General features: G+C 43.7%; 1 protein-coding gene across 2 annotated transcripts in view; it reads right to left on the bottom strand.

Annotated features, from left to right (window-relative positions):
- LOC109881869 (ATP-binding cassette sub-family B member 7, mitochondrial) overlaps positions 1–22,015 on the bottom strand; it is a 94,343-nt gene that overhangs the window by 52,292 nt on the left and 20,036 nt on the right. For both annotated transcript variants that reach the window (XM_031789466.1, XM_031789465.1), the window contains exons 2-4: positions 19,490–19,564; positions 19,327–19,401; positions 2,222–2,341 (exon numbers count right to left, since the gene is read on the bottom strand). In XM_031789466.1, coding sequence (XP_031645326.1) covers positions 2,222–2,341; positions 19,327–19,401; positions 19,490–19,564 — 270 coding nt within the window. The remainder of the gene's footprint in view (positions 1–2,221; positions 2,342–19,326; positions 19,402–19,489; positions 19,565–22,015) is intronic.

Below are 22,015 nucleotides of genomic sequence, written 5' to 3' on the forward strand. Positions count from 1 at the left end.
CACAACACGCCAGAGCAGTCCAGGAGTTGATGCCATCACACAACACGCCAGAGCAGTCCAGGAGTTGATGCCATCACAACACGCCAGAGCAGTCCAGGAGTTGATGCCATCACACAACACGCCAGAGCAGTCCAGGAGTTGATGCCATCACACAACACGCCAGAGCAGTCCAGGAGTTGACGACCTAGTGGGTTAACGGTCTTGATCAGGGGCAGAACAGATATTTACCTTGTCAGCACGGGGATTCGATCTTGCAACCTTTCGGTTATGGGCCCAATGCTCTAACCACAAGGCTCCCTGCTGACCCATATATGGGGGACAGAGGAAGGGTTAGTCCTTCAAAAATCATGTCAACTCCTATTATTTCATCCAGAGTGAGTCCATGTAACTTATGTGATTTATTAAGACACATTTTACTCCTGAACTATATTTTAGTTATTTAATTATTAATTTGTAAAAATGTGTAGAATTCTATTCTCACTTTGACACTGAGTATTGTGTAGATATATATTTCAATGCCATTTTGTAACTCAACAAAATGTGAAAAAAGTTTGATGCGTAGACTTTCTAGAAGCACTGTACCTCCCAGCCAGCAGCCCACCTTAGCTCCAGCCAGCAGCCCACCTTAGCTCCAGCCAGCAGCCCACCTTAGCTCCAGCCAGCAGCCCACCTTAGCTCCAGCCAGCAGCCCACCTTAGCTCCAGCCAGCAGCCCACCTTAGCTCCAGCCAGCAGCCCACCTTAGCTCCAGCCAGCAGCCCACCTTAGCTCCAGCCAGCAGCCCACCTTAGCTCCAGCCAGCAGCCCACCTTAGCTCCAGCCAGCAGCCCACCTTAGCTCCAGCCAGCAGCCCACCTTAGCTCCAGCCAGCAGCCCACCTTAGCTCCAGCCAGCAGCCCACCTTAGCTCCAGCCAGCAGCCCACCTTAGCTCCAGCCAGCAGCCCACCTTAGCTCCAGCCAGCAGCCCACCTTAGCTCCAGCCAGCAGCCCACCTTAGCTCCAGCCAGCAGCCCACCTTAGCTCCAGCCAGCAGCCCACCTTAGCTCCAGCCAGCAGCCCACCTTAGCTCCAGCCAGCAGCCCACCTTAGCTCCAGCCAGCAGCCCACCTTAGCTCCAGCCAGCAGCCCACCTTAGCTCCAGCCAGCAGCCCACCTTAGCTCCAGCCAGCAGCCTACCTTAGCTCCAGCCAGCAGCCTACCTTAGCTCCAGCCAGCAGCCTACCTTAGCTCCAGCCAGCAGCCTACCTTAGCTCCAGCCAGCAGCCTACCTTAGCTCCAGCCAGCAGCCTACCTTAGCTCCAGCCAGCAGCCTACCTTAGCTCCAGCCAGCAGCCTACCTTAGCTCCAGCCAGCAGCCTACCTTAGCTCCAGCCAGCAGCCTACCTTAGCTCCAGCCAGCAGCCTACCTTAGCTCCAGCCAGCAGCCTACCTTAGCTCCAGCCAGCAGCCTACCTTAGCTCCAGCCAGCAGCCTACCTTAGCTCCAGCCAGCAGCCTACCTTAGCTCCAGCCAGCAGCCTACCTTAGCTCCAGCCAGCAGCCTACCTTAGCTCCAGCCAGCAGCCTACCTTAGCTCCAGCCAGCAGCCTACCTTAGCTCCAGCCAGCAGCTGTCTGTCTTCCAGCCAGCAGCCTACCTTAGCTCCAGCCAGCAGCTGTCTGTCTTCCAGCCAGCAGCCTACCTTAGCTCCAGCCAGCAGCTGTCTGTCTTCCAGCCAGCAGCCTACCTTAGCTCCAGCCAGCAGCTGTCTGTCTTCCAGCCAGCAGCCTACCTTAGCTCCAGCCAGCAGCTGTCTGTCTTCCAGCAGCCTACCTTAGCTCCAGCCAGCAGCTGTCTGTCTTCCAGCAGCCTACCTTAGCTCCAGCCAGCAGCTGTCTGTCTTCCAGCAGCCTACCTTAGCTCCAGCCAGCAGCTGTCTGTCTTCCAGCAGCCTACCTTAGCTCCAGCCAGCAGCTGTCTGTCTTCCAGCAGCCTACCTTAGCTCCAGCCAGCAGCTGTCTGTCTTCCAGCAGCCTACCTTAGCTCCAGCCAGCAGCTGTCTGTCTTCCAGCAGCCTACCTTAGCTCCAGCCAGCAGCTGTCTGTCTTCCAGCAGCCTACCTTAGCTCCAGCCAGCAGCTGTCTGTCTTCCAGCAGCCTACCTTAGCTCCAGCCAGCAGCTGTCTGTCTTCCAGCAGCCTACCTTAGCTCCAGCCAGCAGCTGTCTGTCTTCCAGCAGCCTACCTTAGCTCCAGCCAGCAGCCCCAGGGCGATGGCTACTCTAGCCCGAAGATCAGGCCGGTCCTTGGGCCACACGTAGGACAACATGTTAGACAAGATGGTCCGGGAATTCACCTCCTTCAACTGCCACCAGGACACAAGAAAAACACTGTTAGATTATATAATTGTTTATTCACATGGGTCAATTGGTAGAGCATGGCGGTTGCAAAGACAAGGAATTTGGGTTTGATTCCCGCTGGGGCCTCCTATACACACACACATGACTAAGTTGCTTCGGATAAAAGCGGCTCAATGGCATCCACTATTATTTATGTATTTGTTCCTCCTCACTGACCACAGAACAGGAAGGTAACAGAGCAACTGTAGTCAGAGCAACTGTAGTCAGAGCAACTGTAGTCAGAGCAACTGTAGTCAGAGCAACTGTAGTCAGTCAGAGCAACTGTAGTCAGTCAGAGCAACTGTAGTCAGTCAGAGCAACTGTAGTCAGTCAGAGTAACAGTAAGTCAGTCAGAGTAACAGTAAGTCAGTCAGAGTAACAGTAAGTCAGAGTAACAGTAGGTCAGTCAGAGTAACAGTAAGTCAGTAACAGTCAGAGTAACAGTCAAAATGTTTCTGAAGCAGTAGCACGGCCGGGGCTGATGGCCGGGGCTGATGGCCAGGGTTGCTTTTACAGCAATATGACAAGACATGTGATCTGTAGCTCTCTTGCCCAATTGCTTTGACAGACAGGGAAAACTAGAGCCCCCTGGCCTGTAGTTGCTGTCCAGCCCCCAGGGGACACTGACACTTGGTGCGGGGGTGTGTACGCCCAAGGGATGGAGAGCAGACTGGCCGTCTGCCTCCAGGTGGACCCGGAGAGCCGGGCTGACATCTCTTAGTGGGCCGTGGGGATAGGAAAACTGCTGTAGATGGATAAAACCCGTTCTAGCATGGACATCAAGGGCTCCCACCATTTTAAAGTCAACTGGGAGGGAGCAGCCAGTGATCAGAGCATTGTCTTCAAGTTAGGTTGCTTACGGTTTGTAAATGGATTTAAGCAATATCTCTGCCATCTAGTGGCCACAGATTAATGCCACCATTAGGTTCAGGACTCTAGCACTGCAGGTGGCAGTAAATCAATATCAGCTTTACACTTATTTTAAACATAAAATACCTACTTTAAAATGAAGACAGCCTCGATGGTGCTGCTCATGCTGTCGCAGACGCCATAATGGCACCGATACAAAGATGACTCTATCTATCTCTATGCTACAGACCTGTCTCCAGGTAGACCCGGAGATCCTGTCTGACTCTACATCTCCCCGGAGGCCGTGGGGTTGTCATCACATCGGAGGTGCCAAGATGGTTGTTTGCCTGCTCTGTCAGCCAGCTGCCACAGTGGCCTGGACTAGAGGCTGCTACACAGCTGCAGCAACACCAAGGTGATTATAGGAACGAGAGTGTGTGTGTGTGTGTGTGTGTGTGTGTTGCACAGTATACAGAAACAATGGTACTTTTCCAATACAATTTTTTTTACTGTTCATAGTAGAATTTTTGTTAAGTTTGGTACCTCTGTCAAATGTGTCTCACGTGACTGAGAGGATCAAGTCAGCCTACCAGCACAGCCACTTTGTAGCGCCAAGAGCAAAGAGTCTGCTGAACTTCCTGATTCATTACGAGAGCTGTATGTCCACTTCCTGATTCATTACTAGAGCTGTCTGTCCACTTCCTGATTCATTACTAGAGCAGTCTGGCTGTGTTGTTAGCTCCCTGCTCATCATGTTGTACACAGCTCCACTTCCTGATTCATTACTAGAGCAGTCTGTCCACTTCCTGAGTCATTACTAGAACGGTCTGGCAGTGTTAGCTTCCCTCATGATGAACTGAAGTTAACACACTTGAATAATGCAACATGTCGGAATGTTGAACCTGTTCGCAAAACAATGTCCTACAGGCTATAACACGTGTACAATGCAAGACGATAGCGGTAGCTTCCAGCTTTAATTGTGGGCTACCTTTCCTTGCTAGCAGACAGGTTAATTAATTAACCTAGTACTTGGTTTGTAATAAAATGAAACCATAATGTTAAATATGCTGCTTTCAAAGCCGAGTGTCACCAAACCTCGCCACCAAAAACAAATGCACTACTTTGTCTCCCTCGCCTCCTGTCGGGCTTCTGCTAAATTGCATAGCAACAAAGTCAGATTCCACATTCTGCCTTGAAATTATATAATTAATTTCTTAAAGAGACAGCGCACACTTTTTTTTTTTTTAAGGGATTGCTTTTATGCAAATGTTGATCAGTACAATCAAATATTCTCCTTTTCATCTGTAGCCCCATGAAATCAACTAAAACAAGCTGAATAAGGTCAATGCCTGACGCTCCTATTGAATACGTAGTCACCTGTTGTGGAAAGACCTAGGTGACATCTTGATTTACCCAGTTTATAAATAGAGATTGACCATTCAAAAAATTATTACCATTAAGGTGTTTTGGTAAAACAAGTCAAATATATTTTTTCATAATTGATTACTTAAATGCATACATGGCTTTCTAAAAAAACTTTAAAATGTAATGATATTGAAGTGAAAAGATGTCCAACGATTGAACAAAGCTGAGTTTGTCTGGATCAGGTGTCATTCTGGGACTTTGGCTAATACGCTTTTAAGTTGCTGTGTTATCGTTTTGGTATCGAGTATCGTGATACTAAACCTGGTATTGAAGTAAAAAAATTATTGTATCGTGACAACACTAGTGTGTTTGTGTTAAAGCCTAATTCTGGTATCGTGACAACACTAGTGTGTTTGTGTTAAAGCCTAAATCTGGCTTTAATCCAGTGGTGTAAAGTACTGAAGTAAAAATTCTTGAAAGTACAATTTACAGTTCCTTGACTTATTCCACGCTTTGTTACAGCGGTCATGACGATGCCCTGTTGCTGAGGTTTATGAGTGACTCTTGGAAAGCCCTTTGTTAACAGAGAGTCGGGTAACATCAAAAGGTTGGGGAACGGAACCATATTTCGGTAATCCAACCAGTTGAAAATATGCGTTACTACATAAAGAACATGAAATCATATCAGTTGTCATCTGAGACATTATTACTGATGATAGTTTGTCATCCTATCTTGGAAAGTCTACACATTCTAGTTATTAGATTCACATGGAATTGTGCAATTTAAAATGTTTAAATATGAAACAATTTGTGAACAGATGAAATGTAATGTTAGCTTCTAAATGAGAGAATTGGTTTTCATAAGTGAACTAGGCTCAATTCAGTGGCCCCACCCATGTGAACAGATATTGGTTGTGAACTATGAAACACGCCCTTCTCTCACCACTATATAAGCCCTTTACGAAAATGTTACATTTGTGTTCCCGAGGACATGAGGACGACGGTCCATACGTTAAAAGGGCTAATATCAAACTACAGAACTAAGCCAACTTCAGTGTGAGCTTAAAGTACGGCAACTTGGTATGAACTTTGATCTCTAATTCACTAAAGAAGTGATACCTCCTAGCCGCTGAGTTAGCAGCAGCGGCTGTAAACGTGGGCTAGGGAAGGAATGAAAAGTATCTCTTCAACCAAACACACAACGTTACTACAACACATCCGTTCTACCTTCTTCAGAGGACAGGAAGATCTCTGTTGAGCAACACTGCCTTCCATCTACGACAAACCTTTTGAAAGCGCAGCTCAGTAAATATTTCTTGCATTTTCCTTTTCCAAATGGCCGGTTATTTAGAATGCATAAGATTCTGTATTTACGATAGCATAGCTTTACAAGGTCCGATCAGAGACCAAATACCTTTGTTCCTCAGTCTTCCCGCTCTTTCATTCAAAACCCAACCCCTTTTCTTTGTGTAACCAGCCGTCATATCGGTTCCGTCCGCTAGGGACATTTACTTTTATGACAATTAGTAATCAATGTATGATCCATCCTTTTGTATATGTAATTCTGTGTGAGTATTTATTTACTAAATGCCTAAACAATTAAACCAAATGTTGTATTGCTGATTCAACTTGTTAGCCAGGGTTCGAAGAATTTACAAGTTTCAGATGAGACTGAATAAGCTGACGATTAATAAATGACTGCTATTGATATAAAATATTACTAGGTCTTTAAGAGTTTATTCGGAAGATAACCGCTCTCTAAACATTATTTCGTGGTCCCCCAACTTTGTAAACTAATCATGTAAATGTAATTAACTAATCAGGTAATATTAATTACAGAGAAATGATTTTAATAGAATAGCATGTCATATCACTTAATCCGGCATAGCAAAGACACGACATAGCCTTATTCTAAAATTGATTAAATAGTTTTTTCCCCCGTCATCAATCTACACACAATACCCCATAATGACATCACAATAGCCCATAATGACATCACAATAGCCCATAATGACATCACAATAGCCCATAATGACATCACAATAGCCCATAATAACAAAGCAAAAACAGGGTTAGAAATGTGTTCCTTTATATATAAAAATATGACATTGACATAAGTATGCATTCTGTTTCCATTCTTGGGTATGACACAAGCTTGGCACACCTGTATTTGGAGAGTTTATCCCATTCTTCTCTGCAGATCCTCAAGTTCTATCAGGTTGGATGGGGAGCATCACTGGACAGAAGCAGGTCTCTCCAGAGATGTTCGATCGGATTCAAGTCCGGGCTCTGGCTGGGCCACAAGGACATTCCGAGACTTGTCCCGAAGGCACTCCTGCGTTGTCTTGGCTGTGTGCTTAGGGTCATTGTCCTGATGGAAGGTGAACCTTCACCCCAGTCTGAGGTCCTGAGCGAACTGGAGCAGGTTTTCATCAACGATCTCTATACTTTGCTTTGCTCATCTTTGCCTCGATCCTGACTAGTCTCCCAGTCCCTGCCGCTGAAAAACATTCCCACAGCATGATGCCGCCGCCACCACGCTTCACCAGTGATGCTGCCGCCACCACGCTTCACCATAGTGATGCTGCCGCCGCCGCCACCACGCTTCACCATAGTGATGCTGCCGCCGCCGCCACCACGCTTCACCATAGTGATGCTGCCGCCGCCGCCACCACGCTTCACCATAGTGATGCTGCCGCCGCGCCACCACGCTTCACCATAGTGATGCTGCCGCCGCCGCCACCATGCTTCACCATAGTGATGCTGCCGCCGCCGCCACCATGCTTCACCATAGTGATGCTGCCGCCGCCACCATGCTTCACCATAGTGATGCTGCCGCCGCCACCATGCTTCACCATAGTGATGCTGCCGCCGCCACCATGCTTCACCATAGTGATGCTGCCGCCGCCGCCACCATGCTTCACCATAGTGATGCTGCCGCCGCCACCATGCTTCACCATAGTGATGCTGCCGCCGCCACCATGCTTCACCATAGTGATGCTGCCGCCGCCACCATGCTTCACCATAGTGATGCTGCCGCCGCCACCATGCTTCAACATAGTGATGCTCCCGCCGCCACCATCATGCTTCAACATAGTGATGCTGCCACCATGCTTCAACGTGGGGATGGTGCCACGTTTTTTCCCCCCCAGACGTGATGCTTGGCTTTCAGGCCAGAGTTACATCTTGGTTTCATCAGACCAGAGAATCTTGGTGTTAGTCTTTAGGTGCCTTTCGTCAAACTCCAAGTGGGCTGTCATGTGCCTTTTACTGAGGAGTGGCTTCCATCTGGCCACTAACAGAAAGGCCTGATTGGTAGAGTTCTGCAGAGATGGTTGTCCTTCTGGAAGGTTCTCCCATCTCCACAGAAGACCTCTGGAGCTCAGTCAGAAGGACCATCAGGTTCTTGGTCACCTCCCTGACCAAGGCCCTTCACCCCTGATTGCTCAGTTTGGCCGGGCGACCAGCTCTAGGAAGAGTCTTAGTGGTTGCAAACTTCTTCCATCCTCGACACAATCCTGTTTCGGAACTCAAAGGACAAATACATTTTGATTTTGACGTCATGGCTTGGTTTTCCTCTGACATGCACTGCCAACTGTGGGACCTTATATAGACAGGCCTTTCCAAATCATGTCCAATCTATTGAATTTATCACAGGTGGACTCCAATCAAATTCTAGAAACATCTCACAGATGATCAATGGAAATAGGATGCTCCTGAGATCAATTTTGAGTCGGGTGGAAATGGGTCTGAAAACTTATGTAAATAAGGTATTTTATTTTTAATAAATTTGCAGACATTTCTAAAACCATGATTTTGCTTTGTCAATATGGGGTATTGTGTGTAGATTGCTGAGCTTTTGTGGAGGGGGGGGGGGGCCGACCAACTTCACATAGAAATGTGTTATAGATCTATCATTCTCATTGAAAGCCAGTCGAAGTGGTAGATTTGTTCTATGCGTTATAGATCTATCATTCTCATTGAAAGCCAGTCGAAGTGGTAGATTTGTTCTATGCGTTATAGATCTATCATTCTCATTGAAAGCCAGTCGAAGTGGTAGATTTGTTCTATGCGTTATAGATCTATCATTCTCATTGAAAGCCAGTCGAAGTGGTAGATTTGTTCTATGCGTTATAGATCTATCATTCTCATTGAAAGCCAGTCGAAGTGGTAGATTTGTTCTGTGCGTTATAGATCTATCATTCTCATTGAAAGCCAGTCGAAGTGGTAGATTTGTTCTATGCGTTATAGATCTATCATTCTCATTGAAAGCCAGTCGAAGTGGTAGATTTGTTCTATGCGTTATAGATCTATCATTCTCATTGAAAGCCAGTCGAAGTGGTAGATTTGTTCTATGCGTTATAGATCTATCATTCTCATTGAAAGCTAGTCGAAGTGGTAGATTTGTTCTATGCGTTATAGATCTATCATTCTCATTGAAAGCCAGTCGAAGTGGTAGATTTGTTCTATGTGAGCTATTTCTATGCTTCCGTTCTTAAGTTTTTGCAGCTTTCAGTTGTAGTTTTATACATTCAGCTTCAAACGGAAAATACATTATTTGTGCTTATGGAAAATACATTATTTGTGCTTATGGAAAATACATTTCACAGCGGCTTCGATGATTCTCTACACAACAACTGCTTGTTTTGTCACAAACTATAAATTAGGTGGTCTAGTAGAATTTTAGCAAACAGGAAATGGTGGAGTGATTGCTGTATATTGCACTTTCAACACAGTCAGTTGTTGCTGGTCTAGTAGTGGTGGTATGAATTAACACAGTCAGTTGTTGCTGGTCTAATAGTGGTATGAATTAACAGTCAGTTGTTGCTGGTCTAGTAGTGGTATGAATTAACAGTCAGTTGTTGCTGGTCTAGTAGTGGTGGTATGAATTAACAGTCAGTTGTTACTGGTCTAGTAGTGGAGGTATGAATTAACAGTCAGTTGTTGCTGGTCTAGTAGTGGTATGAATTAACAGTCAGTTGTTGCTGGTCTAGTAGTGGTATGAATTAACAGTCAGTTGTTGCTGGTCTAGTAGTGGAGGTATGAATTAACAGTCAGTTGTTGCTGGTCTAGTAGTGGAGGTATGAATTAACAGTCAGTTGTTGCTGGTCTAGTAGTGGAGGTATGAATTAACAGTCAGTTGTTGCTGGTCTAGTAGTGGAGGTATGAATTAACAGTCAGTTGTTGCTGGTCTAGTAGTGGTATGAATTAACAGTCAGTTGTTGCTGGTCTAGTAGTGGTATGAATTAACAGTCAGTTGTTGCTGGTCTAGTAGTGGTGGTATGAATTAACAGTCAGTTGTTGCTGGTCTAGTAGTGGAGGTATGAATTAACAGTCAGTTGTTTCTGGTCTAGTAGTGGTATGAATTAACAGTCAGTTGTTGCTGGTCTAGTAGTGGAGGTATGAATTAACAGTCAGTTGTTTCTGGTCTAGTAGTGGTATGAATTAACAGTCAGTTGTTGCTGGTCTAGTAGTGGTGGTATGAATTAACAGTCAGTTGTTGCTGGTCTAGTAGTGGTATGAATTAACAGTCAGTTGTTGCTGGTCTAGTAGTGGTATGAATTAACAGTCAGTTGTTACTGGTCTAGTAGTGGTATGAATTAACAGTCAGTTGTTGCTGGTCTAGTAGTGGTGGTATGAATTAACAGTCAGTTGTTGCCGGTCTAGTAGTGGTATGAATTAACAGTCAGTTGTTGCCGATCTAGTAGTGGTATGAATTAACAGTCAGTTGTTGCCGATCTAGTAGTAGTGGTATGAATTAACAGTCAGTTGTTACTGGTCTAGTAGTGGTGGTATGAATTAACAGTCAGTTGTTACTGGTCTAGTAGTGGAGGTATGAATTAACAGTCAGTTGTTACTGGTCTAGTAGTGGTATGAATTAACAGTCAGTTGTTACTGGTCTAGTAGTGGTGGTATGAATTAACAGTCAGTTGTTGCTGGTCTAGTAGTGGTGGTATGAATTAACAGTCAGTTGTTGCTGGTCTAGTAGTGGTATGAATTAACAGTCAGTTGTTGCTGGTCTAGTAGTGGTATGAATTAACACAGTCAGTTGTTGCTGGTCTAGTAGTGGAGGTATGAATTAACAGTCAGTTGTTACTGGTCTAGTAGTGGTGGTATGAATTAACAGTCAGTTGTTGCTGGTCTAGTAGTGGTGGTATGAATTAACAGTCAGTTGTTGCTGGTCTAGTAGTGGTGGTATGAATTAACAGTCAGTTGTTGCTGGTCTAGTAGTGGTATGAATTAACAGTCAGTTGTTGCTGGTCTAGTAGTGGAGGTATGAATTAACAGTCAGTTGTTGCTGGTCTAGTAGTGGTATGAATTAACAGTCAGTTGTTGCTGGTCTAGTAGTGGTATGAATTAACAGTCAGTTGTTGCTGGTCTAGTAGTGGAGGTATGAATTAACAGTCAGTTGTTGCTGGTCTAGTAGTGGTATGAATTAACAGTCAGTTGTTGCTGGTCTAGTAGTGGTATGAATTAACAGTCAGTTGTTGCTGGTCTAGTAGTGGAGGTATGAATTAACAGTCAGTTGTTGCTGGTCTAGTAGTGGTATGAATTAACAGTCAGTTGTTGCTGGTCTAGTAGTGGTGGTATGAATTAACAGTCAGTTGTTGCTGGTCTAGTAGTGGAGGTATGAATTAACAGTCAGTTGTTTCTGGTCTAGTAGTGGTATGAATTAACAGTCAGTTGTTGCTGGTCTAGTAGTGGAGGTATGAATTAACAGTCAGTTGTTTCTGGTCTAGTAGTGGTATGAATTAACAGTCAGTTGTTGCTGGTCTAGTAGTGGTGGTATGAATTAACAGTCAGTTGTTGCTGGTCTAGTAGTGGTATGAATTAACAGTCAGTTGTTACCGGTCTAGTAGTGGTATGAATTAACAGTCAGTTGTTGCCGGTCTAGTAGTGGTGGTATGAATTAACAGTCAGTTGTTGCCGGTCTAGTAGTGGTATGAATTAACAGTCAGTTGTTGCCGATCTAGTAGTGGTATGAATTAACAGTCAGTTGTTGCCGATCTAGTAGTAGTGGTATGAATTAACAGTCAGTTGTTGCCGATCTAGTAGTAGTGGTATGAATTAACAGTCAGTTGTTACTGGTCTAGTAGTGGTGGTATGAATTAACAGTCAGTTGTTACTGGTCTAGTAGTGGAGGTATGAATTAACAGTCAGTTGTTACTGGTCTAGTAGTGGTATGAATTAACAGTCAGTTGTTACTGGTCTAGTAGTGGTGGTATGAATTAACAGTCAGTTGTTGCTGGTCTAGTAGTGGTGGTATGAATTAACAGTCAGTTGTTGCTGGTCTAGTAGTGGTATGAATTAACACAGTCAGTTGTTGCTGGTCTAGTAGTGGAGGTATGAATTAACAGTCAGTTGTTACTGGTCTAGTAGTGGTGGTATGAATTAACAGTCAGTTGTTGCTGGTCTAGTAGTGGTGGTATGAATTAACACAGTCAGTTGTTGCTGGTCTAGTAGTGGTATGAATTAACACAGTCAGTTGTTGCTGGTCTAGTAGTGGAGGTATGAATTAACAGTCAGTTGTTGCTGGTCTAGTAGTGGTATGAATTAACAGTCAGTTGTTGCTGGTCTAGTAGTGGTGGTATGAATTAACAGTCAGTTGTTGCTGGTCTAGTAGTGGAGGTATGAATTAACAGTCAGTTGTTGCTGGTCTAGTAGTGGAGGTATGAATTAACAGTCAGTTGTTGCTGGTCTAGTAGTGGAGGTATGAATTAACAGTCAGTTGTTGCTGGTCTAGTAGTGGAGGTATGAATTAACAGTCAGTTGTTACTGGTCTAGTAGTGGTGGTATGAATTAACACAGTCAGTTGTTACTGGTCTAGTAGTGGTGGTATGAATTAACAGTCAGTTGTTACTGGTCTAGTAGTGGGGGTATGAATTAACAGTCAGTTGTTGCTGGTCTAGTAGTGGTATGAATTAACACAGTCAGTTGTTGCTGGTCTGGTAGTGGAGGTATGAATTAACAGTCAGTTGTTGCTGGTCTAGTAGTGGTGGTATGAATTAACAGTCCGTTGTTACTGGTCTAGTAGTGGTATGAATTAACAGTCAGTTGTTACTGGTCTAGTAGTGGTATGAATTAACAGTCAGTTGTTACTGGTCTAGTAGTGGTGGTATGAATTAACAGTCAGTTGTTGCTGGTCTAGTAGTGGTGGTATGAATTAACAGTCAGTTGTTGCTGGTCTAGTAGTGGTGGTATGAATTAACAGTCAGTTGTTGCTGGTCTAGTAGTGGTGGTATGAATTAACAGTCAGTTGTTTCTGGTCTAGTAGTGGTGGTATGAATTAACAGTCAGTTGTTTCTGGTCTAGTAGTGGTATGAATTAACAGTCAGTTGTTGCTGGTCTAGTAGTGGAGGTATGAATTAACAGTCAGTTGTTGCTGGTCTAGTAGTGGAAGTATGAATTAACAGTCAGTTGTTGCTGGTCTAGTAGTGGAGGTATGAATTAACAGTCAGTTGTTGCTGGTCTAGTAGTGGAGGTATGAATTAACAGTCAGTTGTTGCTGGTCTAGTAGTGGTGGTATGAATTAACAGTCAGTTGTTGCTGGTCTAGTAGTGGTATGAATTAACAGTCAGTTGTTGCTGGTCTAGTAGTGGTATGAATTAACAGTCAGTTGTTGCTGGTCTAGTAGTGGTATGAATTAACAGTCAGTTGTTGCTGGTCTAGTAGTGGTATGAATTAACAGTCAGTTGTTACTGGTCTAGTAGTGGTGGTATGAATTAACAGTCAGTTGTTACTCGTCTAGTAGTGGAGGTATGAATTAACAGTCAGTTGTTACTGGTCTAGTAGTGGTGGTATGAATTAACAGTCAGTTGTTACTGGTCTAGTAGTGGAGGTATGAATTAACAGTCAGTTGTTACTGGTCTAGTAGTGGAGGTATGAATTAACAGTCAGTTGTTGCTGGTCTAGTAGTGGAGGTATGAATTAACAGTCAGTTGTTGCTGGTCTAGTAGTGGAGGTATGAATTAACAGTCAATTGTTGCTGGTCTAGTAGTGGAGGTATGAATTAACACAGTCAGTTGTTGCTGGTCTAGTAGTGGTATGAATTAACAGTCAGTTGTTGCTGGTCTAGTAGTGGTGGTATGAATTAACACAGTCAGTTGTTGCTGGTCTAGTAGTGGAGGTATGAATTAACAGTCAATTGTTGCTGGTCTAGTAGTAGTGGTATGAATTAACAGTCAGTTGTTGCTGGTCTAGTAGTGGTATGAATTAACAGTCAGTTGTTGCCGGTCTAGTAGTGGTGGTATGAATTAACACAGTCAGTTGTAGCTGGTCTAGTAGTGGTATGAATTAACAGTCAGTTGTTGCTGGTCTAGTAGTGGTGGTATGAATTAACACAGTCAGTTGTTGCTGGTCTAGTAGTGGAGGTATGAATTAACAGTCAATTGTTGCTGGTCTAGTAGTGGTATGAATTAACACAGTCAGTTGTTGCTGGTCTAGTAGTGGTATGAATTAACAGTCAGTTGTTGCTGGTCTAGTAGTGGAGGTATGAATTAACAGTCAGTTGTTACTGGTCTAGTAGTGGTGGTATGAATTAACAGTCAGTTGTTGCTGGTCTAGTAGTGGTGGTATGAATTAACAGTCAGTTGTTGCTGGTCTAGTAGTGGTGGTATGAATTAACAGTCAGTTGTTGCTGGTCTAGTAGTGGTATGAATTAACAGTCAGTTGTTGCTGGTCTAGTAGTGGAGGTATGAATTAACAGTCAGTTGTTACTGGTCTAGTAGTGGTATGAATTAACAGTCCGTTGTTACTGGTCTAGTAGTGGTATGAATTAACAGTCAGTTGTTACTGGTCTAGTAGTGGTGGTATGAATTAACAGTCAGTTGTTACTGGTCTAGTAGTGGAGGTATGAATTAACAGTCAGTTGTTACTGGTCTAGTAGTGGTGGTATGAATTAACAGTCAGTTGTTACTGGTCTAGTAGTGGAGGTATGAATTAACAGTCAGTTGTTACTGGTCTAGTAGTGGTGGTATGAATTAACAGTCAGTTGTTACTGGTCTAGTAGTGGAGGTATGAATTAACAGTCAGTTGTTGCTGGTCTAGTAGTGGAGGTATGCATTAACAGTCAGTTGTTGCTGGTCTAGTAGTGGTATGAATTAACAGTCAGTTGTTGCTGGTCTAGTAGTGGTATGAATTAACAGTCAGTTGTTGCTGGTCTAGTAGTGGTGGTATGAATTAACACAGTCAGTTGTTGCTGGTCTAGTAGTGGAGGTATGAATTAACAGTCAATTGTTGCTGGTCTAGTAGTAGTGGTATGAATTAACAGTCAGTTGTTGCTGGTCTAGTAGTGGTATGAATTAACAGTCAGTTGTTGCTGGTCTAGTAGTGGTGGTATGAATTAACAGTCAGTTGTTACTGGTCTAGTAGTGGAGGTATGAATTAACAGTCAGTTGTTACTGGTCTAGTAGTGGTGGTATGAATTAACAGTCAGTTGTTACTGGTCTAGTAGTGGAGGTATGAATTAACAGTCAGTTGTTACTGGTCTAGTAGTGGTGGTATGAATTAACAGTCAGTTGTTACTGGTCTAGTAGTGGAGGTATGAATTAACAGTCAGTTGTTGCTGGTCTAGTAGTGGAGGTATGCATTAACAGTCAGTTGTTGCTGGTCTAGTAGTGGTATGAATTAACAGTCAGTTGTTGCTGGTCTAGTAGTGGTATGAATTAACAGTCAGTTGTTGCTGGTCTAGTAGTGGTGGTATGAATTAACACAGTCAGTTGTTGCTGGTCTAGTAGTGGAGGTATGAATTAACAGTCAATTGTTGCTGGTCTAGTAGTAGTGGTATGAATTAACAGTCAGTTGTTGCTGGTCTAGTAGTGGTATGAATTAACAGTCAGTTGTTGCTGGTCTAGTAGTGGTGGTATGAATTAACAGTCCGTTGTTACTGGTCTAGTAGTGGTATGAATTAACAGTCAGTTGTTACTGGTCTAGTAGTGGTATGAATTAACAGTCAGTTGTTGCTGGTCTAGTAGTGGTATGAATTAACAGTCAGTTGTTACTGGTCTAGTAGTGGTATGAATTAACACAGTCAGTTGTTGCTGGTCTAGTAGTGGTATGAATTAACAGTCAGTTGTTGCTGGTCTAGTAGTGGAGGTATGAATTAACAGTCAGTTGTTGCTGGTCTAGTAGTGGTGGTATGAATTAACAGTCAGTTGTTGCTGGTCTAGTAGTGGTGGTATGAATTAACAGTCAGTTGTTTCTGGTCTAGTAGTGGTATGAATTAACAGTCAGTTGTTGCTGGTCTAGTAGTGGAGGTATGAATTAACAGTCAGTTGTTACTGGTCTAGTAGTGGTATGAATTAACAGTCAGTTGTTACTGGTCTAGTAGTGGTATGAATTAACAGTCAGTTGTTACTGGTCTAGTAGTGGTGGTATGAATTAACAGTCAGTTGTTACTGGTCTAGTAGTGGAGGTATGAATTAACAGTCAGTTGTTACTGGTCTAGTAGTGGTGGTATGAATTAACAGTCAGTTGTTACTGGTCTAGTAGTGGAGGTATGAATTAACAGTCAGTTGTTACTGGTCTAGTAGTGGTGGTATGAATTAACAGTCAGTTGTTACTGGTCTAGTAGTGGAGGTATGAATTAACAGTCAGTTGTTGCTGGTCTAGTAGTGGAGGTATGAATTAACAGTCAGTTGTTGCTGGTCTAGTAGTGGTATGAATTAACAGTCAGTTGTTGCTGGTCTAGTAGTGGTATGAATTAACAGTCAGTTGTTGCTGGTCTAGTAGTGGTGGTATGAATTAACACAGTCAGTTGTTGCTGGTCTAGTAGTGGAGGTATGAATTAACAGTCAATTGTTGCTGGTCTAGTAGTAGTGGTATGAATTAACAGTCAGTTGTTGCTGGTCTAGTAGTGGTATGAATTAACAGTCAGTTGTTGCTGGTCTAGTAGTGGTGGTATGAATTAACAGTCCGTTGTTACTGGTCTAGTAGTGGTATGAATTAACACAGTCAGTTGTAGCTGGTCTAGTAGTGGTATGAATTAACAGTCAGTTGTTGCTGGTCTAGTAGTGGTGGTATGAATTAACACAGTCAGTTGTTGCTGGTCTAGTAGTGGAGGTATGAATTAACACAGTCAGTTGTTGCTGGTCTAGTAGTGGAGGTATGAATTAACAGTCAATTGTTGCTGGTCTAGTAGTAGTGGTATGAATTAACAGTCAGTTGTTGCTGGTCTAGTAGTGGTATGAATTAACAGTCAGTTGTTGCTGGTCTAGTAGTGGTGGTATGAATTAACAGTCCGTTGTTACTGGTCTAGTAGTGGTATGAATTAACAGTCAGTTGTTACTGGTCTAGTAGTGGTATGAATTAACAGTCAGTTGTTGCTGGTCTAGTAGTGGTATGAATTAACAGTCAGTTGTTACTGGTCTAGTAGTGGTATGAATTAACACAGTCAGTTGTTGCTGGTCTAGTAGTGGTATGAATTAACAGTCCGTTGTTACTGGTCTAGTAGTGGTATGAATTAACAGTCAGTTGTTACTGGTCTAGTAGTGGTATGAATTAACAGTCAGTTGTTGCTGGTCTAGTAGTGGTATGAATTAACAGTCAGTTGTTACTGGTCTAGTAGTGGTGGTATGAATTAACACAGTCAGTTGTTGCTGGTCTAGTAGTGGTATGAATTAACACAGTCAGTTGTTGCTGGTCTAGTAGTGGTAGGAATTAACAGTCAGTTGTTGCTGGTCTAGTAGTGGAGGTATGAATTAACAGTCAGTTGTTACTGGTCTAGTAGTGGTGGTATGAATTAACAGTCAGTTGTTGCTGGTCTAGTAGTGGTGGTATGAATTAACAATCAGTTGTTGCTGGTCTAGTAGTGGTGGTATGAATTAACAGTCAGTTGTTTCTGGTCTAGTAGTGGTATGAATTAACAGTCAGTTGTTGCTGGTCTAGTAGTGGAGGTATGAATTAACAGTCAGTTGTTACTGGTCTAGTAGTGGTATGAATTAACAGTCCGTTGTTACTGGTCTAGTAGTGGTATGAATTAACAGTCAGTTGTTACTGGTCTAGTAGTGGTGGTATGAATTAACAGTCAGTTGTTACTGGTCTAGTAGTGGAGGTATGAATTAACAGTCAGTTGTTACTGGTCTAGTAGTGGTGGTATGAATTAACAGTCAGTTGTTACTGGTCTAGTAGTGGAGGTATGAATTAACAGTCAGTTGTTACTGGTCTAGTAGTGGTGGTATGAATTAACAGTCAGTTGTTACTGGTCTAGTAGTGGAGGTATGAATTAACAGTCAGTTGTTGCTGGTCTAGTAGTGGAGGTATGAATTAACAGTCAGTTGTTGCTGGTCTAGTAGTGGAGGTATGAATTAACAGTCAATTGTTGCTGGTCTAGTAGTGGAGGTATGAATTAACAGTCAATTGTTGCTGGTCTAGTAGTGGAGGTATGAATTAACACAGTCAGTTGTTGCTGGTCTAGTAGTAGAGGTATGAATTAACAGTCAATTGTTGCTGGTCTAGTAGTGGTATGAATTAACAGTCAGTTGTTACTGGTCTAGTAGTGGTGGTATGAATTAACAGTCAGTTGTTACTGGTCTAGTAGTGGAGGTATGAATTAACAGTCAGTTGTTACTGGTCTAGTAGTGGTGGTATGAATTAACAGTCAGTTGTTACTGGTCTAGTAGTGGAGGTATGAATTAACAGTCAGTTGTTACTGGTCTAGTAGTGGAGGTATGAATTAACAGTCGGTTGTTACTGGTCTAGTAGTGGAGGTATGAATTAACACAGTCAGTTGTTGCTGGTCTAGTAGTGGTATGAATTAACAGTCAGTTGTTGCTGGTCTAGTAGTGGTATGAATTAACAGTCAGTTGTTGCTGGTCTAGTAGTGGTGGTATGAATTAACAGTCCGTTGTTACTGGTCTAGTAGTGGTATGAATTAACACAGTCAGTTGTAGCTGGTCTAGTAGTGGTATGAATTAACACAGTCAGTTGTTGCTGGTCTGGTAGTGGAGGTATGAATTAACACAGTCAGTTGTAGCTGGTCTAGTAGTGGAGGTATGAATTAACAGTCAATTGTTGCTGGTCTAGTAGTAGTGGTATGAATTAACAGTCAGTTGTTGCTGGTCTAGTAGTGGTATGAATTAACAGTCAGTTGTTGCTGGTCTAGTAGTGGTGGTATGAATTAACAGTCCGTTGTTACTGGTCTAGTAGTGGTATGAATTAACACAGTCAGTTGTAGCTGGTCTAGTAGTGGTATGAATTAACACAGTCAGTTGTTGCTGGTCTGGTAGTGGAGGTATGAATTAACACAGTCAGTTGTAGCTGGTCTAGTAGTGGTATGAATTAACAGTCAGTTGTTGCTGGTCTAGTAGTGGTATGAATTAACATTCAGTTGTTGCTAGTCTAGTAGTGGTATGAATTAACAGTTGTTTCTGGTCTAGTAGTGGTGGTATGAATTAACAGTCAGTTGTTGCTGGTCTAGTAGTGGTGGTATGAATTAACATTCAGTTGTTGCTGGTCTAGTAGTGGTGGTATGAATTAACATTCAGTTGTTGCTGGTCTAGTAGTGGTGGTATGAATTAACATTCAGTTGTTGCTGGTCTAGTAGTGGTGGTATGAATTAACATTCAGTTGTTGCTGGTCTAGTAGTGGTGGTATGAATTAACAGTCAGTTGCCTATGAGAGTAAAGGTGAGTCTTTCCCTACAGAACCTTCTCTCTCTGTTTACATCCTGATCATGGAGCTAATAAAACATAACATGCTTCTATTATAGAACAGTTGGAAGTACTCTTTGTTTTCCTACCACATTTTTGGGGTCTGCGTTTAGCCTTCCACCTGCATTTCCGTGCCAACATGTCCTCTCGGTCACCTGCAAATGCTGTGAGCAAGCACACACAGTTCACATTCAAACTGAATCATTTCTGATATCATAAATGGCATAGGCTCCAATAACAAATCAAACGTACCTTTGCAGCCTCCAGTATACGTCTGTTGTCACTTCTGTTGACTGTCCATGAGGCTGTCCTCAGGTTGGGGCTCAGCTAAAGAACAGGAGAACAGAGGAGAGGAGAGGGGAGGAGAACAGAGGGGAGGAGAGGAGAACAGAGGAGAGGAGAACAGAGGAGAGGAGAACAGAACAGAGGAGAACAGAGGGGAGGAGAGGAGAACAGAGGGGAGGAGAGGAGAACAGAGGGGAGGAGAGGAGAACAGAGGGGAGGAGAGGAGAACAGAACAGAGGGGAGAACAGAGGAGAACAGAGAGGAGAACAGAGAGGAGAACAGAGGAGAGAACAGAGGGGAGGAGAGGAGAACAGAGGAGAACAGAGGAGAGGAGAACAGAGGAGAGGAGAACAGAGGAGAGGAGAACAGAGGGGAGGAGAACAGAACAGAGGAGAGGAGAACAGAGGAGAGGAGAACAGAGGAGAGGAGAACAGAGGGGAGGAGAGGAGAACAGAGGGGAGGAGAGGAGAGGAGAACAGAGGGGAGGAGAGGAGAGGAGAACAGAGGGGAGGAGAGGAGAACAGAGGGGAGGAGAGGAGAGGAGAACAGAGGGGAGAGGAGACAGAGGGAGAGGAGAACAGAGGGGAGGAGAGGAGAACAGAGGGGAGGAGAGGAGAACAGAGGGGAGGAGAGGAGAACAGAGGGGAGGAGAGGAGAACAGAGGGGAGGAGAGGAGAACAGAGGGGAGGAGAGGAGAACAGAGGGGAGGAGAGGGAGGAGAACAGAGGGGAGGAGAGGAGAACAGAGGGGAGGAGAGGAGAACAGAGGGGAGGAGAGGAGAACAGAGGGGAGGAGAGGAGAACAGAGGGGAGGAGAGGAGAACAGAGGGGAGGAGAGGAGAACAGAGGGGAGGAGAGGAGAACAGAGGGGAGGAGAGGAGAACAGAGGGGAGGAGAGGAGAACACAGGGGAGGAGAGGAAAACACAGGGGAGGAGAGGAAAACAGAGGGGAGGGGAGGAGAACAGAGGGGAGGAGAACAGAGGGGAGGAGAACAGAGGGGAGGAGAACAGAGGGGAGGAGCTTGTTTCCATAAACATTTACAGGTCATGATACATGGAATTGTATTTGTTGTTTTTTTTTACTAATTTTTCTTGAGAAAAGGCCACGATCTGATGTGGAGACATTTCACTGCAGCTAATATAGAAGGAAACACTGTACATTTGCAAATACTGTGCCAAATCATATGTGAAGAATGCAACAAAGATGCAGAATCATCTGGCCAAGTGCATGAAGTTCCCTCAGCGCTCACAACAAGCAACCTCCGAATAGAAGTAGAGGGACTTTTGTCAATGTGAAAATGTTGAATCAGGCACCTTAGACAGCAACAGCTCATGGTCCCCCTGGAATCAGAAGTTTTTCTTTAACTTAACCTTAAACCTATAGCAGTAGCCATTGCACAGATTGAGGGAGACAATGCCATCCTGTCTGATGTTCAGACTCTGCTTGCAGATGTAAGATAAATCTATACTGCCCTGCCCACGTCACTGTTGCTCCAATCAGAGGAAACTGCAGTTCTGAAATATATCAAAAGGCGTGAAGACCACTGCCTGAAGCCCATACACAAACCGCAGCATACATGTTGGACCCCAAGTATGCTGGCAAGAGCATCCTGTCTGGTGCAGAGATCAACAAGGCCTATGATGTCATCACTACTGTGTCTCGCCACCTTGGCCTGGATGAGGGCAAGGTTCTTGGCAGTCTGGCGAAGTACACATCCAAGCCAGGGCTTTGGGATGCAATATGGCAGACATGTAAACATATCTCATCAGCCAACTGGTGGAAGGGACTTTGTGGATCTGAGGCTCTTTCCCCTGTTGCCTCCATCATCCTCCAAACCCCACCAACATCAGCCGCCTCAGAGCGCAACTGGTCCTTGTTTGGGAACACACACCAAAGCACGCAACAGGCTGACCAATACAAGGGTTGAAAAGTTGGTGGCCATCCGGGCAAATTTGAGGCTTTTTGAGCCTGACAATGACCCATCCTCAACAAGGTTGCAAAGTGACAGTGAAGATGAGGCCTCAGAGTCTGATGTTCAAGAGGTGGACATTGAGGAGGTCCAGGGAGAAGCCTGAGAGGAAGACAACTCAAGCTTTGGTTTCTGGACTATCATTTTACAGATGTTGAATATGTTTTTGGAAGAGGTGATAGATAATTGGCGATCAGTGAAATCATCTCATGTGAAGTCCACAAATGTTCAATTTGTAACTAAATATAGTTTTATTTATTTCTATTGGAAGGACTTAAGTAAACAATTGCAAATGATTATGTTAAGGTTTATGTTTCTGTCTCCATATGATATGATAAATATATCCAATGCAAAAAACATCTACATTTAAATGGTATTAATTAATATTAATTTGCATATATCTCCATTAATTCAACTCGGAATAATTCCCCAAAATGTGCAACCCCAGTTATCGGTATCAGGTGTTTTGGCAAGGAAAATTGATTGGTTGATTCCACTGTCACTCCCAAATGTTGCCCCATATA

Source organism: Oncorhynchus kisutch, linkage group LG15, assembly GCF_002021735.2.
Source record: "Oncorhynchus kisutch isolate 150728-3 linkage group LG15, Okis_V2, whole genome shotgun sequence".
NCBI classification, from domain to species: Eukaryota; Metazoa; Chordata; class Actinopteri; order Salmoniformes; family Salmonidae; genus Oncorhynchus; species Oncorhynchus kisutch.